Below are 22867 nucleotides of genomic sequence, written 5' to 3'. Positions count from 1 at the left end.
CTTCAACTTTAACAGACTCTTGGGGTAATTTTAAGAGCTCTTCACTCCAGGAACTTCTCAAATGATCCCTCTTAGCTTATCTGCACTACTCTCCTTACCCAGAGGAAACCTTACTCTTAAATAGATTGCTGTTTAAGGGATAGATTTATATACTATCTAAGTATAGTCACATAAATGTTACAAATGCGGTAATCTTTAAAAAAAAAACAAAACAGGGGTGCCTGGGTGGCTCAGTGGGTTAAAGCCTCTGCCTTCGGCTCAGGTCATGATCTCAGGGTCCGGGATCGAGCCCCACATCAGGCTCTGCTTGGCGGGAAGCCTGTTTCCCCTCTCTCTTTGCCTGCCTCTCTGCCTACTTGTGATCTCTGTCTGTCAAATGAATAAATAAAATCTTAAAAAAAAAAATAAACGTTTCCTGCTCATAAAACTAGTATATATTCATGGTAGAAAGTTTAGGAAAAACTGAATGTCACAAACTAAACTGAAATTTTCCATAACCCCATCTGTCAGAAGTAATTATTGTTAACATTTTAAGGGTGCAAGTTTGCATGATTTCATTAACACGATTGGAATTGTACTGACTATTACTTTCCTTTTGAACTGCCTTGATAAAAGTCTTCAGGTGGGGCGGGCTGGTGCCTTTTTTTTTTTTTTTTAAGATTTTATTTATTTGACAGAGAGATCACAAGTAGGCAGAGAGGCAGGCAGAGGGAGAGAGGGAAGCAGGCTCCCTGCCGAGCAGAGAGCCTGATGCGGGGCTCGATCCCAGGACCCTGAGATCATGACCTGAGCTGAAGGCAGAGGCTTAACCCACTGAGCCACCCAGGCGCCCCGGCTGGTGCCATTTTTGTGAGGAGCACTAGAGCCCAGTGCATTGTGGGTGGCCAGAACCGGTCATCATTTGATTGGCGCCTCACATGGGTTGTGCCTGTTGGGTTCCATGTCATGTTCACAGCACAAGGCCATCCTTCATGGAAAAGGTATTTGGATATTTGGAGCCCCGGCCCAGAAGATGTGGCATTTGACCCGTATGGCTGCAAGCCTCTTGGGCCCGGACTTCCAGTTCACTTTCTGGGCCTATCCTTTATTTTCCTAACCAAGTGCCTGTCTTGTGTCCCTGTACCTGGGCCTGTGTCTCGTGTCCTTCCATCCAGGTGTTGGCCTGCTTATCTGTCTGGCGTCTGAATAACATAAACCTGGAACAGTGCCTTGGGCTGCCAGTCCTCAAGGCTGCCGAGAACCTCGTGTTTTAGAGCCTCCCAGTGCCAGCTGCCTGCTAGCCTACATGATCGCGGGCAGATGGGGTTCAGGACCAGATACTTGCACACCACCCATTCAAACCCTCTCACATTGCCCTGCCCTTTGGTACTCAGGCCTCTGTGCTGGACCTCTGTCCCCAGCCATCTGCCTTTGTTCCCAAGCTCTGAGCTTCCTCAAGGCTGGGGTCCAGTTTCCATGGCCTAGTCCCTCTGGGGCTGGCCTTCTACTGCCTGCAGCTATTCCAGAAAACATCTTAATTTTGTACGCCGGAGTAAAAAGATTTTCACTGGTAATCTCGATGTTCATCAATATGTGATGACATGCTTAAGCCTAACACATTATCTCAGATCCTTTGCTAGGGTCCACTTGGTTCCTGTAAGGGACCAGCACATGTCTGTTTTTAGGACTTCTGGTTGCAGAAGCCCAACTCTCAGCGGAAGAGGAAATGTATTACCTCGTGTAACTAGACAGTGCAGGAGCGATTAAGGAGGAGCTCAGGTGATGTCCAGGAATGTCTTTTCTTCCATCTCCTGGCTTTGCTTTTGGATGTGTCGGCCTCACCAGATGGCCACCAGTGGTTGCAGGATTAGCTAGTTTATTCGTTCCCTCAATAGAGACCATTCATCTTTTCCAGAAGTTTGAGCGAAGATCTCAGAACTGAACTCCACTGGCCATCTTAGCTTGTGGGCTCATCCTCTGGAGTCAGGGTTGGCCACCCTAGAACCGTGGGGACTGAGTGATAGCAAGGTGATTCCCTAAAGGAACAGCAGGGTGTGACTAGCTTCCCTCCAAAAAGTACCCATAGGCTTCCACAGGGAGCCCGAGGAAGGGCTTTGGGGAAGGCAAAGCAGGGCTGGGACTTTACCACATTTCTTGTAGTATATCCACCCAAAGTAAAGTGCTGGTAGAGCCTCGCTCATTCTTTCTTTGACCTTGTGTGTTTCTGTTTACTGTCTCCCACGCTTCTGCCCAGAGCCATTCCAGATAACTACAAGGTGATTTTTGTGCAAGGAGGTGGGTCTGGCCAGTTCAGTGCTGTCCCCTTAAACCTGATTGGCCGGAAAGCAGGAAGGTGTGCTGACTACGTGGTAACGGGCTCTTGGTCAGCTAAGGCCGCAGAAGAAGCCAAGAAGTTTGGGACTGTGAATATCGTCCACCCCAAACTTGGGAGTTACACGAGTAAGTGCTGGGATCTGAGCTCTACAGTGATAATAGAATGTGAACAAATGCTGCCGAGTGGGTGGTCCCTTTTCAGATACCTGGTTATCCCTGCCCAGGGCAACATGCAGTTTTTAATTCCTTCTGGTTGGTAGCTGATTTGATACCATTTAGAGTGGATAGTCTCCCTTGTTAAGATTACTAACTGGCTGCTACAGAATGAATATTCTTTTTTTTTTTTTTTTAGTATTTTATTTATTTATTTGACAGAGAGAGATCACAAGTAGACAGAGAGGCAGGCAGAGAGAGAGGGGGAGGGGGGAGGGAAGCAGGCTCCCCGCTGAGCGGAGAGCCAGATGCAGGACTCAATCCCAGGACCCTGAGATCATGACCTGAGCCGAAGGCAGCGGCTTAACCCACTGAGCCACCCAGCCACCCCAGAATGAATATTCTTTGATTTACTCAGCTGAAAAACCTATGGCTGATTTGGCTTTAGGTATGGCTTGATCAAGGGCCCCAGTAATGTCTGCAGGTCCTGATGTCTCTCCCGGTCTCCTCTGTGATGGCTCCACAGTCCCTTCCCTTTTAGAGGATGCTCCTGGCCTTATATTTTCCCAAGTGTCAACGCCTTCGTGCAAGCATTCCCAATCATAGCCTCACATGTCCTGTGCCCCATTCCCATTCAGTCATGTGAAACTGAAACTGACTGCACCCGAATTACATGGACTGAGTTGGGGCGACTGGAGCCCCAAGAAGGAACTCAGTGGACATAGGGTGGATGGATACTGGGTAATAGGAAAAATTTCTACCATATCATTCTTGAAGATTAGTTGCCCCCAACAACTGTCAAGAAGATGGGATGAATCATCCTTTTAGGTTGTTGATGGGGATTATTATATAAGATGGATAGGGTGGTTTCCCTTGGGAGGACTTTGCAGTCAGCTTTTCACAGCTAGGGGAGGGCTGTCCTGCCTGGCCATTCCCATCTACATGAGCAAAGAAGAATGAAAGCACAGACTCTCCACCTCTTCTTCTGTGATAGAAATCCCAGATCCAAGCACCTGGAACCTCAGCCCGGACGCTTCCTATGTGTATTACTGCGCTAACGAGACCGTGCACGGAGTGGAGTTTGACTTTATCCCTGACGTCAAGGGGGCAGTGCTGGTTTGCGACATGTCCTCAAACTTCCTCTCCAAGCCAGTGGATGTTTCCAAGGTAGAGTGTAAAGGGGCCAGGTGGGGGAACCCCTGTGTCTTGGATTTCATGAGGGCATTTTAAGAAATAGGAGAACAAGGAAAGGCCCAGAATGTCTTGGGCCAACAGAGACCCTGAAGCCAAGACAACTCACGATGCCCTGGCTGCAAGGTCCTTGTTTATAGTAGTTTGTCGGGACGTGTGAGTCTTGATGGGTTCCACCTTGTGTTAATGATGGCCTCACAGAGTCACAGGGAGTCCTTGGGAACTTCATCTGCCTTTGAGGGTGCCTCTTAGGAAATGTTTTGGTCAATACACTGGGAGTAGCTCACTGACTTCTGGGGAAGCTGCAGATGATCCAAGCTCGGGGGATCTGGGAAGGGGCTCCCCCTTACCTTGAGCCCACCTCAACTCCAAGAGCATCCACAGGACACGTGGGCTTTCCAGGCGGCACGTCAAGGCGGGCAGGGGAGAGTGCCTTCAGGTGCGTGCCGTGAGGGCGTGTAATAACTGTAAAGCATTTAGAAACAAACACACTCAATGGTAGCCTGCCTTTTAAAAAAATATATTGTGGTATAATACATATAACATAAAATACACCGTTTTAACCATTTTTGCATGTACAGTTCAGGGGAATTAGGTATATGAACACTGTTGTGCAAATATCACCTCCATCCGTCTCCAGAACTGTTTATCTTCCCAAACTGGGACTTTTGCCCCTAAAACAGGAAGTCCTTAGGGCTCCCTCAGGCCCCGGGAGCCTCCACTCTCCACATTGGACTTCTCCAGCTCCCTCATAAAATGGTACTCATGCAGTATTTGTCCTTCTGTGTCAAGTTCATTTCACTTAGAGTATGGCTCAGGGATAGCCATGCAGTGGCTGGTGTCAGAACATCATTGCTTTTTAAGGCTGAATAATATTCCATGGGGTGGTTCTCCCACGTTCTCTTTGTAGCTTGCTTTTTATTACCAGATCTGTGCATTGGCAATTCTCAACAATGCTAACTGTGACATGCTCCCTTCCGGGCCAGACCCTCTTCCCTCAGACTTGGGATGCCATTCGCTGTTTAGAAGGATTTCATGGGGGGAGGTGGGAGAAGGCTGTGTGTCTTATAGGACAATATTTTCTGAAGTTCCTTTAAGCTAAAGGTTCATTTAGCTTAATTTCTGTTTGCTAAAATTTCTTCTCAGGTAGCTTGTCTATTATTTCTCAGCATCTTCTGAGTGTCCTTTTATGCAAACATGAATACATTAAGAATGGTTTCTTTTGGTTACCAGGCACAGTTAGCAGCCTCATTTTATTTTGTTTTAAATTTTTAAAAAGATTTTATTTGTTTATTTGAGTGAGAGAGAGCGAGGGAGTGTGCCCACACTAGCAGGGGGAGGGCCAGAGGCAGAGGGAGAAGCAGGCTCCCCGATGCGCAGGGAGCCCCATGTGGACTCGATCCCAGGACGCAGGGATCATGACCTGAGTCGAAGGCAGACGCTTCACTGACAGAGCCACCCAGGTGCCCCAGCAGCCTCATTTTAAATACTGGTTTGGGTGTAGAAAGGAGGTATACAGAGCGAAGGTGAGTATGTGTAAGATCTTTATAGAGATGCTCAGACTAGCCCCTTGCTGGTGAGAAGGACCATGCACATACTTAACCTGCAGGCCCCAGACCTGGGGAGGACAGATGTGCTGTCCCAGATGGAGATGCCTGTAGAGAACGGAATGCACTTTGAGCAGAACTGGAATAAAATTGGTTCCTCGTGCTTTGGACAGAGACCAGGAAATGGGGCTACATGTGTGAAAAATGGCCGTGTGTATCTACAATAGCGTGTCTTCTCTTGCTCAGTTCGGCGTGATTTTTGCCGGTGCACAGAAGAACGTGGGCTCTGCTGGGGTCACCGTAGTGATCATCCGCGAGGACCTGCTGGGGTTCGCGCTCCGAGAGTGCCCCTCGATCCTGGAATACAAAGTACAGGCTGCAAACAGCTCCTTGTACAACACGCCCCCGTGCTTCAGGTGAACTCTGGTGGGGGGTTGGGGGGCGGCAGGGGGCAGGGGACTGATGGAAGGGGTCTCACTGTTTCCCATCAAAGCGGAGACAGATAGCTTTTAAGGTAGAGAGTGTTTTCATGAACCAGTGACCTCGTAGTTCAGACATCCTATCAGGCTTCTCTGCCTAGCTCGCCTCTCTCTCTCTGTTAACCTTCTGTGCACTGTCAGATCAGTTTTTCTTGCCCTTTCTTTTTGGGGGTGGTGTTTTGTTTGATCTCCATAGCGTTAGTGGTTCACCATTAACCCAGACGCTCTCTGTAGATGAAGTGGCAGGCTTGTATCTCAAACAACCGGTGAAGCTTTGGAAAAGGACTTTGAAAGGCCAGGCCTCCCCCGCTTTCTTTTCTTGCCCTGCTGGGCCTGCCCGAAGCTGGCCGCCGTGGCAGCAAACATACTGGCTTGGAAAAAACACCATTCTGGTTTTTCACCCAGTCTGCAGGTGCCCTGTAAGCTTGGCTTCCCATTAGCCAAGTGAGAAAATGGTGTTGAAACACATTCAGGAAGAGCAAGCCTTGCCCCCTCCTATGCCCCCCATGATCTTTGAACAGCTGGCCTCGGATATTTTGTGAAAATCTTGTGACACCTAGGATTTAACAGTTGCCTGGGGGATTGTAGTGCTCACTGGCTGTGTGACCTTGGGCAAGTCACTTAACCTCTCTGTGCAGCCAGTTCCTCCAGGAGTAATAACAGTACCCTGCCAACTGGGTTGCTGTGAGGAGAGAACATATATGAAAAGCACTTCATGGTTGGCACTGGTGATTATGCAAGTTAGCTGCTGTATTACTATTATTGCTGTTTGTCTCGGTGTTAGTTCCCAGAGGCTTGGCAGGGGAGGGGAGAGCCACAGGGCAGATAATGGTGTAGAATGCCGACACTTTATGTGTGTGACCCTTTTCATCCTCCCAAGCACCCTAGGAAGTAGCATCCATTTTGCAAGCAAAGAAGCAGAGGCCATACTTGGAGGACACGGCAGAGCTGGGATTTGAACCCAGGTAGTCTGGCTCCAGATCCGGGGCCTGTATACCTTGTACCTTCATGCTCGCCACAAGCGCAGTTATCAGAGTGCATTTATTTGTGTCTGAAGGATCCCATGTTAGGAGACTAGGTCACTGTTAGAATCTAGCTCTTCCACTCATGGATTTTTCTGTGGTGGGTGGAAGTGTGGGCTCAGGCTGGGTCAGGCCGTGGTTCCATCCAGGTTGGGATTTTGTCAGAGCTCTCCCCCACGGGGCTGCCTCTAGAAAAATCTCGCAACTACTTGGCTATAGCAAAGAAAGGTGTTGTTTTTTTCAAAGTTAGATTTCTGATGGAACTTTCTGCTGGATTTCTGCACAGCGGACGGGGATGCACAGCAGCTCATTTGTGTCTCCTGCTTTCCTCAGGGAATGGGGTGTTCTGGTGCTTACTCTCTCGGTCAGCTGTAAACCCCACTCTGTTTCACCATGGTTGAAAGGGTCTCTGAAATGCCTATTAAGGGTGGGGCAGCGGCACTTGGGTGGCTCAGAGGGTTAAAGCCTCTTCCTTCGGCTTAGGTCATGATCCCAGGGTCCTGGGATCAAACCCCGCATCTGGGTTCTCTGCTCAGTGGGGAGCCTGCTTCCTCCTCTCTCTGCCTGCCTCTCTGCCTACTTGTGATCTCTGTCTGTCAAATAAGTAAAACCTTAAAAAAGGGGGGGGGCAGTGGGGCTGAATCACGACCCCATCTGTCCTGTCTCTGGGGGTTCCAGCCAGTGAAACAACCAGGGATCACTGGCCAGCTTGGACACGGGAACTGGTTGTGCTGAGCCGTGATGGCACGGGAGCAGGGAGCCTGGGGAAGCGGCTTAGATGCCAAGTTGCACAGTGACGGGGGTGTTTGTCCCCACCCTGGGGCCAGGGCCTGGCTCGTAGTTAGGCGAGGCTTTCAGGGCAAGGCAGGGGCCACCATGGGCTCCAGGAGGAGGCATGGAGAATGTTGTCCTTGAAATGTGTCTTGAGAGCTGGCAAGTTCAGATTGGAGGAACGCCCGGAGGAGCTGGGGGAGGGCACACCCTCTGCTAGTTTCTGTGGTAACTACGAGTTGCTGGGAAGCAAATTCTGAACGAGGCAATGAATATGTTAAAATGCTGTTTGTTAATCTTAGAGTCAAAAGTCAGCGGTGAAAAGTCAGTGAGAAAGCAGGTCAGTCTGTCTAATAAATATGACAATGATAAGAGATAACAAGGTCTGGAGTCAGACCTAGACACGCAGAGAGAAAGGGCTCCTTCCAGTGGCTCTCATGGAGGGACAGTGCCCTCCCAGCCCCTCGCAGGCATCAGCCCCAGGCCCGGACCAGTCAGGTCAGCTGGTCACCTGGTCGCCTGGGGGAGGGTGGTGTGGTGGGTGGTAGGGGAGGGGGGGGGAGGGCGGGCACTGCCTCCCCAGAGCTTTCCTGCCCTAGGGGGGTTGCTGAGCCAGAAACAAAGGCAGACCAGAGTAGTGTTCACTGAGACCACCCCAGGGCAGGATTGTTAAATATTGATTAGAATGGTGGAAATGGAGCAGATGAAAGAGTCTGGGTTAAACGCTTGCTGACCAAGACCCCCACTGGGTGTCGCTTTGCTTTCTTTAACCCTGAAAGAAAAATAAAAGTGTGTACAATTGAGCAATTACCTTAAATCTATGATTCGAAAAACTTCAGATTCACTCATGGTACTTAAACACTCAAGATTAGAAAATTACAGCTTGTCCAGTGAGAATAAGCTCCAAGGTAGAGAGGGGAAGATTCGTGCCACATTCTCTCCCCGAGTTCTTGAGGGTGAGCTGGTAAGGCAGCCCAAAGGCTTCCGAACTTTGTGTGACACAGAAGCCCTTGAAAAGGCCCCATATTTGAAAAGAAGCCTTGATTTACTTATGCATTTTCTTTTAAAACCAGAGCTGAATGACCACAGGCTCTGGGCATTTTGTGCGAACTGGGCTGGGTTAACGGGCCTTCAGGGCCTTCACGTAATGGGCCGTAGCCCTGAGCAGTGAATTGGGGTGGAAGAAAGGAACACGTGGTCATTCTGTTTTCCCCCTTTAGTAGATCACACTGGAGCCCAGGAATGAACAGGCAATAAGATGCCTAAGCTTCCCTTCTGTCCCCACAAAACAGTTATATACCACAACTAACTGAACCTGTGAGTATTAATTTGTTTTTGCTCTAGTAGGAAGTAAGTAAAGTAACCACGAAGAAACAAAATAACCCCATCATCTCAAGCCCACGTTTCTCAGTAGAGTAGGATCGTGGGGCTGCCTCAGGGCCTTAACCTCACTCACCATGAACCCCAGAGGCAGATATGCCTCTGCAGTTAGATTCTTCAGAACAAACAGCTAGGAAGAGTTTTTCCCAAGGACTTCCTGGTATGCTTTTCTCTTTCCTTTCCTTTCTCTTTCTTTCTTTCTTTCTTTTCTTTCATTCATTCTTTCTTTCTTTTTCTTTTCTTTTTTTAAGATTTATTTATTTGAGAGAGAGAGAGTGTGCACACTTGTGGGAGTGTGTGTGAGTGCGGGAGGGGCAGCTGGAGAGGGGAAGCAGACTCCCCGCTGAGCATGGAGCCCCACGGGGGCTCAATCTCATAACCCCAAGATCATGACCATGAGTCCGATGCTTAACCGACTGAGCACCCCCCGGGCACCCCTGTGCTCTGCTTCTGAAAGCCTCAGCACACAGAGTACATTGTATTACTTAAAAAAATTAACGTGTTCTTAACAAAGGTGTCTGGAGCGAGCAGAAACTGCTGGGGTAGCCGCTGTTAACTGCTGTGTGTCTGGGCCTCTGCAAGTACCCAGAGCCATGTATTCTGCAAGTGGAAATTTACCATATGGACTGTTCTGTGGATTCCTTTTTTTCTCCCCAGCAATATGCCATGTGCAGTATACTCTTATACTCTAATACAGCTTACATGTCTGCCTTTTTTCTTTCTTCCCCTTTGAGGTGCTGTATGGTATTCTGTGGATCTCCTGTGGTTTATTGAGTTACTTATCAATAGGTGGCTTTAGATGGTGAACTTGCTGCTGTGTGAAGCCGGTGGCGTTTTAGAAGTAAAGGGAGAAATCAGGCATGTTCCACTGATGTGTGGGGAGAATTGAGGTGAAGTTGCACAGCTGCGTAAGCATCAATGTCCCCTGGGTTTTGAAGAGTTTGGATTGTGTGGGGGTAGCAATCTGAGTTAATCATGAATGAGAAGCCTCAGGGAGAACCTGCTTCTTTCTGAGGGGTCAGCCTCAGGCTGAGGCCTCAAAGGAGGCCCGGGGCGGGGAACCTGCTTCTTTCTGAGGGGTCAGCCTCAGGCTGAGGCCTCAAAGGAGGCCCGGGGCGGGGGCTCCGGGCAGCCATCCAGTGAAGCAGGGAGGGGGCAGGGGTGGGGGTAGGGGGTGCTTTCTGCTCATTGGCTGCTCAGATCCCCAAGATCAGCAGGGCGGGGGCGCCTGCAGAACAGAGAGCCTAGGTGGCTCAGTGGGTTAAAGCCTCTGCCTTCGGCTCAGGTCATGATCCCAGAGTCCTGGGATCAAGCCCCGCGGGGAGCCTGCTTCCTCCTCTCTCTCTGCTTGCCTCTCTGCCTACCTGTGATCTCTGTCTGTCAAATAAATTAAAGTCTTAAAAAAAAAATCAGCAGGGCGTGTGAGCTTGAGTCTGAGCTCAACAGCCACAGAGAGGGAGGTGTGTTGGGGGGCTGAGGACTGGCTGGGTTTGGGGGCCTGCCCTGGGCCTTGCTGCAGCCTTGAACTTGAGTAGTGAGAAAGCAGTAGGGGAATTCAGGGTCACAGGGCTATGGGTAGAAGCACAATGTGGCCTCTGAAGAGTAGTGAACTGGCACACATGGCTCTGCTTGGATCACGGGGCAGGGTTTGTCGGGGAGTGAGCAGTTTGGGGTTAGATGGGAATTCCAGAGCATCTTCCTGAGCGGTGGGCGGGCAGCATCCTGTCTGGAACACACATGCACACGCCTGTGCCATGAAGCTGTTGTAGCCCCTGCACTTGGCAGCTGTTTCTGGGAGGTTTGGTGCCAGCCAGGCTGCCCCACGAGCAGGGGAGGTCATGGTGGGGGTCCTGGAGCCCTTCCTGAACCAGATGCCTTGGTTACTGTGGAAGGAGCTTGGGCTTTGGAGTCAGAGCAACCCGGTTGTAATGTTGGCTTTATCGGCCACTTAATGGGTGATCTTGGCCAAATTAAGCTCCCCAAAGCTCAGTTTCCTCATCTGTAAAATGGGCTGTTGGTAGCTCTGACCTCAGGATTATTGTGATGAGCGAAAGGGAGAACAGCTAGCAGGGCGCCTGGCCCCATAACAGATGTTAGGAAATACTCTGGCCTCTTTCTTTCTCGTTGTCTCTCTGATTCTCAGTCTCGATCCAGAGAGCTACAGCTGTGGCCCCAAATTACTCAGGGACTCTTCTCTGCTTCCTTCCTTCCTTTTCTGCCACTAGCTACTGTTTCTCATTCCTCAAGCAGGGAAGCCTCCGGAACGCCTTTTTTTTTCTTTTTTTTTTAAAGATTTTATTTATTTATTTGACAGACAGAGATCACAAGTAGGCAGACAGGCAGGCAGAGAGAGGGAGAGGAGGAAGCAGGCTCCCTGCAGAGCAGAGAGCCCTATGCGGGACTCGATCCCAGGACCCTGAGATCATGGCCTGAGCTGAAGGCAGCGGCTTAACCCACTGAGCCCCCCAGTCACCCTCCAGAAAGCCTTTTACATGGCTTTGGGTGCCCATTGCTTACCGAGCAGCCTGGCATTGACTTCCGCTTAACTTCTGGGTGTGGAAACACCAGAATCCTCTACCTACCAGGTTGAGACAGTGAATGAACTGGCCAGAGCCTCAGACTTCCCCTGACACCAGCTTCTGGCTGTTAGAGTGTTTTCCAGATCCAGTGATCTCCTGCTTCAACTTGTCATGGTGGAAAGAGCCCCGTGGTGTTAATAAACAAGGTAGCTCTTGTCCAGGGGTTAGCATCCTGGATCGTCGCTGGGCATTGACTCCTGGCAACTCAGTTTGCACAGATTCCCATGAGGGGACTGGCTTTGTCCCACCTCTGGAGAGTGCCTAGCTGAGAGCTGGTCTTCATATTCCCAGCTCAAGAGGATGGAGTCTCTTCCCTTGGACACCTGTGTTCCTGTCCCTACAGACTTTCAGGCAGGTGCACTCGGAAGAGCCCTTGGTACCTTTTTAAGAGACGAGCTTTCAGAAGACCATTGGGAAACCACTCACCGCGCTTCAACACTGTGTGTGTTTGGTTTAAGTTTTGGGGGCTTCGTAATGAAGATGGCACTATCTACACTTGTGTGACCTAGCTACCAGGTGCTGGACCCTGCGCTAAGCACTTTCCCCAACCCATCTCCTAGTCTCTCTTCTCTAGTCCTCTCGGGCCCCGAGGTCTTACGGCTGGCAGAGTTGACATTCTGGCTCAGAAAGGAACCCTCCCAAGTTTCACGAGCAGCCAAGGGGCCGTGGCTCCTGGAACCAGAGACCCAGATTCCGCCCCACCCCTTTTCCCATCTGCTCTCTGTTTCTGATCATTGCTTCTTTCTGCTGGAATATTGACTTCATTTTCTCAGATGAGTCTCCTTCAGAGACTCACAATGTCACCAACACACAGGTCTGCGTCTCTGTGCTCACTCCCAATCAGAGAGTCCCAGGGAGGGCTCTAATTGTCCCAATTAGGTCCCCAGCCCTGCTGTGAGACCAGGGGACAAGGGACCCAGCTGGCTCTGCCTGTTGGGTGGGAATGGGGTTAGGAGGATCAGGGCAGCTAAAATGCCAGGTATCCCCCAAAGGGAGGTAGGCCTCCCTCTTTCCAGGTGGGAAAGCCAAGGTTGGGATTCCCAAGGTGAATAACCCTGAGTGGTCTTCTTAGTTAGTGGCAGCAGCCGTGGAACTAGAGTCAGGACTGACTCTGAGCCTGGGCTCCTAGTGTCTTGCCACACTGCCTCCCGCCAAGTAGAGGGCCTCATGGGAGGGCTCAGGGGTAGAAAAGCTGAACGCTGCTTCAGGTCTCCCACAGCCACGGAGTCCAAGTCATGGACACAGAGAAATAGAAAGTAAGTGAGTGAATGGTACAAACTATGGGATGGATGGGCAGAGGGCTCTATGAGTGTAGGAAGTGAAGGGGTTAACTGGGTGGGGATGGGGAGCCAGGGTCCTGAGGACACCTGGTGCAACGAGAGAGGAGGATTTGCATTAGGGCTGGGGCTGGACAGGTAGGGATTGGTGTGAGCTCGAGAGGAGTCTATAATTAAAACATTTTTTCTGAATGTCTTATGCAAAGCAGAGCTAGATGGATTTTTAATCTTTATTTCAGCATCTACGTCATGGGCTTGGTCCTGGAGTGGATTAAGAACAATGGCGGGGCCGCAGCCATGGAGAAGCTCAGCGCCATCAAATCGCAGATGATTTATGATATTATTGATAATTCTCAAGGATTCTATGTGTAAGTTGATGCGCTTTCATCTCACAGTTGGCCTCTTGTGCATTTTAAAATGTGTATATGTCGTGTGCCTTTGAGGAGTGGACATCGTCCCTTTACTTGAGCTCTTAGAAGTGCGGTGATCTGGGAAGTCCAGGGCCCCAGGATTACGGGGCAGGTGAGCTCTTCCCTTGTGCATCCCCACCTGGGGAACCCCAGGGGTGTTGATGTTTCTCACACCAAAGATCTCACCTTCTTCCCAGTGTAGACCCCTTCTCCCACTGTCTGCTTCCTCTGTAGGGCTCCTGGGAAAAAACACGTGTAACTTGCTAAAAGCTCTCAGCATTACTCAGGGACTCCGTTGGAGAACCTTGTATAAATATCTATTCCTGGGCCCCTCAGCTGGGTCACTTCACTTTTTTTTTTAAGTTTTATTTGTTTGAGAGAGAGAGAGAATCTAAAGCAGACTCCACTTTGAGCTCAGAGCCCTACCCGGGGCTCGATCCCACAACCCTGGGATCATAACCGGAGCTGAAATCAAGAATTGGACACTCAAGCAACTGAGCCGCCTAGGCACCCCAGGTCACTTACCTTTTTTAGGAAAGTTCACTGCTTCCCTTCTAGGACGGATGTCACCATCCCAGGCCTGCCATGTGTGAATGGTATTGGCTATGGTATGAGGAGAGTTCTAGTTAAACATTGTTGTGACCAGATGAATCATGAATGTGCGTTGACCGCTGGATGAGAGTGTATGGGTCTTGCATTAGCCTCGTAGGACTGCTGGAACAAAGACGCAGGAACTTGGTGGCTTAAAACAACAGAAACCTGTTCACACTCCTCTGGAGGCCAGAAGGGCAGGGCATTGGCAAGACCCTGCTCCCTCCAGAGGCTCTAGGGAGGAATCCCTTCTTGGTCTCTTCCAGTTTCCGGTGGCTCCAGGTAGCTCTTGGCTTGTTGGTGTTGTCAGCCTGGTCTCTGGCTTTACCTTTGTTGGGTGTCTTCATTTCTGGTTGTTGGATTTAGGGCCTCCCCAGATATCCAGGATGATTGATCACAACTAGAGGCCTGTAACTTAATGACATCTGCAAAGACCCTTTTTCCAAATAGGTCACATCCACAAGTTCTGGGGGTTGTCCAGTCCCCTAATAGAGACCTCTCACCAAAATGCTGGGTGTGACGCACCCAGTACATTGCCTGGCACACGGGGAGCTTGATAGATGGCTCTTTTCATTAACGTTGCCCTGCCTTCAAAGTGTCAGATGTATGAGGCTTTATGCTGTGTGTGTGTGTGTGCGTGCGCATGCTACACATAGGTGTTTGTACACATTTGCACGCATATATGTAAACGCATACTCATTTTCCAAGCCTGGGACCTCCTCCTCAAGGACCACTACTCTTTTGGGTTCAATGATAGTAACTGACCAATAGTAACAGGAGAGTGTACACTCTTCTTTGAGAATTCATGTGCCACACGGGATGGATAAAATGGTACTTTAACCCTGACTTCTAATATGTCCCTGTGACCACCCAAGGGTGGGGGTTGGGGGGTTATTTTCGGAGCAGATAGGATAAAGCAGCATGTTTCTGCTACCTCTGCCCTTAAAATGCTTGTTGCCTGTTCCCCTGAGTTCTTGCCGTGCAGTGACCCTCCAGCCATAGGCCCTAGGGGAGTTGAGTTTGGCTACATGCCTTAGCCTCTAGGCTCCTTTCCCGGCGTGGGGAAGGGGTGCACACTGTGCTTTCTGCCTGCTCTGGGTCTGTGCCACAGCCAAGTGCAGACTGGGGGCTTGGCAGATGGTCTAAGAAGTTCCCAGCCAAGGGCTAAATAGTAGTTAGAAGCTTGGAGCAGTAAGAGGATAGAACAACTTAGCCTGTAGGGGGTGTAGGCTTGTTGTTGGTTTTTTAGGTTTTTGTTTGTTTGTTTGTTTTTAATGAGTTTTACTAGAGTTAGTCAGAGGAGGGCAAAACTACTGTTAGGGATTTTTTGGAAGGCGGGAATGATCCCTGCAAAGGTACTGAGGGAAGAAAGAATATTGTGCTTGGGGAGCAAAGAGTGGGTTTTCTGGAGGTGATGATTATGCTGACTTAGAAGGAAGGTAGGGAAAGGTCTGAAGACATGTTTCGTCCACCTGTTCAGTCCTCTGTTCACCTTTCTACCTGTCTACCCACCATCCACGTTTCTATCTGTGATCTATCCAGCCACCCAGGACATCGCCCATCTCTCCAGCAGCCACCCACACCCCTGTGCACCCATGCGTCCACCCATCCGTCATCCACTCACACACCCATCCGTCTGTTCATCCATCCACCGTCTGACCATCCAGCCCATGTTCCTGAGCACCTACTCTCGGCTAACTGTTCTAGGCTCCGGGATGCCCAGAAGAATAGGCATCTCTCCTGACTCCCTAAAAGTGCTCAGAAACCTGAACGTGAGGAAAAGCACTTGGTTATTGTGGAGGCCAAATTTTCTAGTAGCTTTTGATTCCATTTATTTCTCAGGAGATGTGTAGGAACAAAATGGGGAGACAGAAAGAAATAATGATGCCTCTGGAAAAATCCAGGAATTAGAAACAAAACAGAACATAGGAGGAAGCCCGGGAATCCCTGGGTTTCCTTTCCCCCAAGCTTTAAACTCCAAGCACCCAATCCGGCATTTCTCAGAAGGTAGCCTGCTGTGGCCAGCACGGCGGGTGGGTTGTCTCCTGGGCAATCAGGTCACCTTCCCTCCCACCGCCCCCAAACTTCTCATTTTCTTATGTACTGCCTTGACCCAGAATTTTCATCTTCTTCAGAGTAAACCTCTTTCTGGGAACTTCCATCCGCCCTGGGCTGCCGGCCCAGAAAATGTCAGCCTGATGCCTGAGCTCACGCGGGACACGGTTACTGGAGTCCGCAGGCCTTTGCTTGCTCCCTGCTCCACGTTCCCTGTGGAGTGCTTGATAGCTGTTTCTGGGATCATTGGATTTTCAGGAAATGCTCCACTTCTCTTTCGAACTATAGAAATACGGTGCCAAAAGGGAGGTGAACAGTTTTTTTTTTAAAGATTTTATTTATTTGAGAGAGAGAGGGAGAGCACAAGCACAGCACTAGTTCCCCTCAGTGTATCTGGGAGGGAGAGGGAGAGGGAGAAGCAGCCTCCCCGATGAGCAAGGATACTGATGTCCAGCTGGATGCCAGGACCCTGGAGTCATGACCTGCGCCGAAGGCAGACCCTTAACGACTGAGCCACCCAGGCGCTCTGGAGGTGAACAGTTTTAAAGAGAAATACCAAGTAATCTAGAAATACGAGACTGAACCGAGTTCTGGGCAGTTTCCTGGGGGCTGTGAGCCTCGTAGAGATGCCGAGACTGGATGAAACAGCCGTCGAAATCCCTCTCTTCCTCATATGGCCTAACCACCCTCGTGGTGCTGGTCGACCCTGACTTAAGCCCATGTGGACAGTGTAGCATTCTGGGTAGAGAACCCCCTCTTTGCCATTTATTAGCATGTGACCTTGAGCCAACGACCTAACTGCTCCAGACTCGGATACAATGGGCATACTCCTTATGACTGCCTTGAGGACTTAAGTGAAAATCCATGTGAATAAAGAATATACAACAGGGCTTAAGAACATGGGCTCCCTTGTGGGTTAATTTGCATAAAGCGCTAGAAGCAGTACTTGGCATCTAAGGAACATTCCTTAAGAGTTAGTTCCTAATATTATTTTGGGTTACAATGGAAAGCACTCAGAATGCTGGCTTCTGATATTCAAAAGATGTCCAAGTGATAGTGTCCATATCCAGACCCGAGGTCACCTTTCTCGCTACCTTCATGTGGGGACCAGACCCTGGGAAAGAGAGGAGTGTGTGACGGGTCTAGCGATAACCCTAACATAAAGGGAAGCAGGCAGAGCCCTAGTCTTTACAGATACTAACCCTTTGTCAGCACAGCCCTGTGAAGCAGACACTGAAGGCTTTTTTCCGGAGGCACAGACAGGTGAAGGGGCAGCTGGGAAATGGGAACAAGCCAGGATATGCACAGGAGGGGTGACACGGGGGGCTGCTTCCAGGGTCCCTTTTTTTTTTTTTTTTTAAAGATTTTATTTCTTTACTTGCCGGAGACAGAGAAACAGTATAAGCAGGGGGAGTGGCAGGCAGAGGGAGAAGCAAGCAGGCTCCCTGCTGAACAAGGAGCTGGATATGGGACTCGATCCCAGGACCCTGAGATCATGACCTAAGCTGAAGGCAGAGGCTTAACCCACTGAGCCACCCAGGTGCTCCCTGACCAGGACACGTCTTTGTAAGAGCTTTCTAGCAGGTCTCTCCACTTTTTGGTGTTCCACACTCCATTCTCTCCTCTGTGTGCTAGTGTTCCTTTTCTAAAATTCACATTTCATGTTGTTGCAACCTGATTGCTCCTCATGGCTCAAGGACCCAGTCTAGTTCCCCTCAGTGTATCTGCAGGCTTCCCCCCCCTCCCCCCCACCGTCCGGGCCCAGCCCCTGGCCAGGAAGCCCAACCCTGCAGTTCCCGGAGTTCTTGCTGGGGGTCCCCCAGGGCTTTGTAGATGCAGTTTTGCCAGAATGGCCTTCCTTCCGGCTTACCCCATCCTAACCTTGCCATGTCGCTCTGAAACATTTCAGCTTTCTCTTGGGCAGAATTCCTTGCTCGGCTGTGTGCTACTTGACCTCTGACGTGGCATGTTAACTCCCTACACAGCCATCTCACTAGATCGGGAGCAGTGAATCCCCTAGAATCCTTGTTCCCCTTCCTGATCCTTCTCCCAGAGACTGTCTCAGGCACCATGTAAATCATTTGTTGTGTGCGGACTCGTGGCTCCCGTGATACCATCCACTTTCGTGTTAGGATGGGTCCATTTAGGGTGCTGGACTGTAAATAAGTCTTCCTCCTTTTAATTTTTTTTCCCCTTAAATTAGACGTGCTCTTTGCCTGGCACTTCTATAATTAGACCTTCCTTCGGGGAGCCGGAGGCAGCAGGATATCAGGAGGGTAGCCAGAATTTTTAATTTAAATGTCAGCCACGAAACCTACCACCTCGTGGAAGGGTGGTGCGCAGAATTCAGGCTCAAAGACCATTCCAGAAACTTGTTTTCCCTGCTTGGCGTCTCTTTTCCCTGTAGGTGCGCACTTGACTCCTATTAACTTTAGCAGGAATTATGTATGTGCCCTTAGGGGAGAGCATGACTTTTCACGGGGGGCTTCCTCACACTGCTTTTATTTGCTGTTTAATTTTAATGAATCACATCCTGTACAAGTGTGAAAATAAAACAGGGTGAGCTTAAAAATGGAGAAGGGGTGATTACATGTTCTCCTCCTACTTTTATTCTGGAGTGGATGCCCGCTCCTCCCTTTGTCTCCTTTGACTGTCAATGGACCATAATTTTGGCTGCTGATTTTTCAAATCAGAAACTGAAGTCAAAATACTAACCTCTCCTAGATAAAAACTCACACATCTTTCATTTTTTGAGAGTTTGGAGAAGCCTTCTGCAAAATGCTGGGACCAAAAAGATGAATTTGTTGAATTTAACGGATACTTAGCTTGTTTTACTATGTTCTAGACACTGTTTTATTTTTATTTTTATTTAAAAAAATTTTTTTAAACATTTTAATTATTTATTTGACAGAGAGAGCACAAGCAGGGGGAGCAGCAGAGGGAGAGGAAGAAGCAGACTCCCCCACTAGGCAGGGAGCCTGAAGCAGGGCTCGATCCCAGGACCCCAAAATCATGACCTGAACTGAAAGCAGACGCTTAACTGACTTAGCCACCCAGGCACCCCCTCAGACACTGTTTTTGCATCACAGAACACACAAGCCAGTTTTTGTTAAAGCAACAACTTAGTAATAATTTTTTTGCTTTTGACTTTGGGTCAGCAGGCTGGGCTGGACTTCGCTGGGTGGTTCTTCGGCTGTTCTCACCTGGAGTATGTATTTAGAGTCCACGGTGATTCACCTGCAGCCGGCCATCGACAGTGACCTCACAGACATGTCTGGGAGTTGGTGCTGGCTGTTGCTGGTCTCCTGTTACCAGCAGTCTAGCTCAGGCTTGCCCACGTGGCAGCCATGTTTTAAGAGGGCAGATATAGAGGCTGTATTCCCCTTGAGGCTTGGGCTTGGAGGTTGCATAGCAACCCTGATGGTGCACTTTCTTGGTTAAAGCAAGTCACAAGGCCAGCCGGATTCAAAAGGTGTGGAGAGGAGTGCCTGGGTTTCTTAGTCAGTTAAGTGGCTGCTTTTAGCTCAGGTCATGATCTCAGGGTCCTGGGATCAGCAGGGAGTCTGCTTCTCTTTCTCCCTTTGCCCCCCTCCCTGCTCATGCTCACTTTCTCTAATCAACCAACCAATCAATCAATCAATCTTAAAAAAAAAAATGTGAAGAACTAGACCCCACTTCTTGCCTGGAGGGCTGTAGCGAATTTGTGGCCACTTAGAAGCCACAACCCCCCCCTATAAATACTGGCTCACTTAAATCTTACATCAACCTTAGTAGGTAGGTTCCATTAATCTCCCCAGAATACACGAGGAAAGTGAGACACAACAGAGAGGTTCAGTAAGTTGCTCAGGGTCACACAGCTTGGGGCAGTGCAGTGTGACAAGGGCTTTGAAAGCTGTTAATGGCTGAGTCCCTCAGCCACTGTTAGGACCAGCATATATATGTATTTTTTTCTCTAGCCTTATAGAGAGAGGGTCACTCACATCTCCATGTGGTTGCCATGAAAGGCTCCTATATGTTGTGCCTCTGAGCTCTCACAGCTGGTCTGAAATGAAGGTATTATTTCCATTATTCAGGTGAGGGAACTGAGACTCATGGAAATTAAGTACAAGTCATACAAGAGAATGCTAACTCACTGTTCCATATGCAAGAGAGTTCTCCCTAAAAATTATCCATGTCCTGGGGCAGATTTTTTTTTTAAACTTCTGTTTGTATTGACAAAATGTTTAAAGCAGTGTTTCTGTTGATTTGTTAGTGGCTGTTGCACATTTCAGAAAAGTAGCTGGAATAATCATGTTTTTCAGATGTCCAGTGGAGCCCAAGTATAGAAGCAAGATGAATATTCCATTCCGCATTGGCAATGCCAAAGGAGACGATGCTTTAGAAAAAAGATTTCTCGATAAAGCTCTTGAACTCAATATGATCTCCTTGAAAGGACATAGGTGAGTGAGTACACATCAATCCAAAAACTCACCAAAGAATTGGTTTAGTGGGTTTTTTTTCCTTTTCCTTTTTTTTTTTTTTTTTTTTTTTGTTTTTGAGAGATAGAGCACCCACATAAGTGGGAGTGGGGCTTGATCTCTGACCCTGAGATTATGATCTGAGCAGGAATCAGGGGTTGGATGCTTAAGCGACTGAGCCACCCAGGTGCCCCATAGTTTTTCAAATGTAGAACAAAATCTAGGAGTCTCCAAGCTGGGAGTAGCTGCTGTTGTAACTGTTGGAAAGACCAGTTGTCACAGGATAATCCTTTTTAAAAAATATCTTATTATTTATTTATTTGAGAGAGAGAATTCGTGAGTGAGAATGGGGGTAAGAGAAGGAGAGGGAGAGAGAGACTCTTAAGCCGGCTCCATGCCGAGCACAGAGCCCAACATGGGGCTTGATCTCATGAGCCTGAGATCATAACTTGAGCTGAAATCAAGAGCTGGTTTCTCTAACAATGGAGCCACCCAGGTACCCCTTGGATTTTATTTTTAAGTGATCTCCACACCCAACAGGGGGCTTGAACTTACAACCCTGAGACCGGGAGTCACATGCTCCACCAGCTGAGCCAGGCAGGCGCCCTTCTTTTGCCTGCAAAACCCTTAGCATGATTCCCTGGCTGAGCGTGCAGTGGGGCCACCTCTGCAGGCTTTTGTCATAATTCCCTTGGACAAATCTCTGAAATGGCTTTTACGGCCCTAAGGCTTCCATCCCTTGACTGGAGAGAACAGATCCCTGTTGCTCTGGCTGAACATCAAATAGTTAATCCTGCATGCTCTATGAAAAGTGTGTGTCCTTACCACAGGGGAGGCGAGACACTGGCCCCCAGTGGTTGCATTCTCCCGCCTTCCTCGGAGCAGGCCCATCAGATACCTGACTGAGTTAATCCAGGTTACATGTGGGCATGATGGTCTGTTGCTACATTAGGAAGAATTTTCTTGTGATGAGAATTTTCTTGTGATGTGCTGGCCACCTGGGGGCTTTCAGGTGACAGGTTGGATATGATGGCCTCGGGTGCTGTGTCTCTCTTAGGAGTGGGTGACTGGAAAGGCCATCGTCTCGATGCTCAGTTACATGCTTTTGTTCTCACTGGCTGCATCTTTGGTCGCTCTAGGTCTGTGGGAGGCATCCGGGCCTCTCTGTATAATGCTGTCACGATTGAGGATGTTCAAAAGCTGGCGGCCTTCATGAAGAACTTTCTGGAGATGCATCAACTATGAACACATCTTGACCAGTATATACTCTGCCCTTGAACAGTGTATAAAATCTAAAGTAACTTGGGAATGAGGACAGAAACCTAGCAAACATGGTATTTTTCTCGAGTGAACGTGCTTATTACAGATCTCAGTTTTTTTTTAAAGAATGACAGCAGAACATCCACAGCTCTGCAAAGCTGGTGGGTTTAACGGCCTTCACCTTAATTCTCACGTGAACTGGAAGCATTTAAAAAAAAAAAATCTCCCTTTAGCTTTTCTAGCGAATTCTGGCTTTGTCTTTGCTGCTACTTTTTCTAGTTAGATCTCAATATTCAAATCTGCCTGTGGCCTTAATGATGCAAATTGAAGTTACTGATTTCTGGAGACACTCAGGCAGGGCACGGAGGCTGGGTGAGGACCGGGATTCAACAGGTGCTGAGTCTTGATCCTTTACAAAATGACATGGTGGCGTCTCCTGGGTTCTGCACCTGGTAATTCGGGTCCACACTGCCTGTGTGGTGATGTTTAGGGGTTCCAGGCTCAAGGGCAAGCTGGGGGATCTTTCTTTATCCTGTTACTCTCGTTAAAGAGATAAAAGTGACATACTGTATGTTCACATGGCCAAAGTCTGTTTTTAATACCAAATAGTTTATATCTCTGTGCAGTCTGTTTCTAATAATACGGTTCTTGGGGATGCACATAGAGACTAAAGAAAATTTGTTAGAATCCTTAACCTCACGTATTACGGGTTAACGCTTGCAACGGTGTGTCCCTTCTCTCTCTCTTCTCTCTCCAAAATACCTGCTTCACAGGGTTTAGAAGTTCTCTGATTTCCTTTTATGTTCCTTTTAGTGGATAGAAGAGAAGGTTGCTTGGTTGCTATGTTCTTTTTTTTTTTCGGTTAAGCTGTTAAATTAAAATTCTCTGTTAAGCTCCCTTCTCGTTGGTTCACTTGACAGTTTTTTATAGTGTTGGGCCAGTGATGCTGTGAGTTCTGGAGAACCTTCGCTGAAGAGTTTTTTCCCTGTTGTTTGTCCATTGTCAGTATTTCTCTTGACTGTGTGGAAGACATGGAAGTCCTAAAACATCTAAACGTTTGTCAATAAATTTCCTTACCTGCTATTTATTAATGTATGTGTGTATGTTAAGAAACCTCTACACCCAGTGTGGGGCTTGAACTTACAACCTGGAGAGATCAAGAATCGTGTGCTCGGGCGCCTGGGTGGCTTAGTGGGTTAAGCCGCTGCCTTCGGCTCAGGTCATGATCTCAGGGTCCTGGGATCAAGTCCCACATCGGGCTCTCTGCTCAGCAGGGAGCCTGCTTCCTCCTCTCTCTCTCTGCCTGCCTCTCTGCCTACTTGTGATCTCTCTCTGTCAAATAAATAAATAAAATCTTAAAAAAAAAAAAAAGAATCATGTGC

At 48.8% G+C, this 22867-nt stretch overlaps 1 protein-coding gene across 1 annotated transcript in view; it reads left to right on the top strand.

The window, feature by feature from the left end:
• Positions 1 to 22568, top strand: part of PSAT1 (phosphoserine aminotransferase 1) — a 29160-nt gene extending 6592 nt beyond the window's left edge. Inside the window, exons 4-9 of the mRNA XM_004772143.3 lie at positions 2234 to 2439; positions 3461 to 3633; positions 5451 to 5620; positions 12952 to 13080; positions 20070 to 20207; positions 21365 to 22568. Of these exons, the coding sequence (XP_004772200.2) occupies positions 2234 to 2439; positions 3461 to 3633; positions 5451 to 5620; positions 12952 to 13080; positions 20070 to 20207; positions 21365 to 21470 (922 nt within the window). The 3' untranslated portion in view covers positions 21471 to 22568. The remainder of the gene's footprint in view (positions 1 to 2233; positions 2440 to 3460; positions 3634 to 5450; positions 5621 to 12951; positions 13081 to 20069; positions 20208 to 21364) is intronic.
• The last annotated feature ends 299 nt before the right edge of the window (positions 22569 to 22867 follow it).

This window comes from Mustela putorius, unplaced genomic scaffold, assembly GCF_011764305.1.
Source record: "Mustela putorius furo isolate JIRA1106 unplaced genomic scaffold, ASM1176430v1.1 tig00000854_pilon_pilon_pilon, whole genome shotgun sequence".
Classification (NCBI taxonomy): Eukaryota; Metazoa; Chordata; class Mammalia; order Carnivora; family Mustelidae; genus Mustela; species Mustela putorius.
This window is presented reverse-complemented; position numbering and strand designations above follow the sequence as displayed.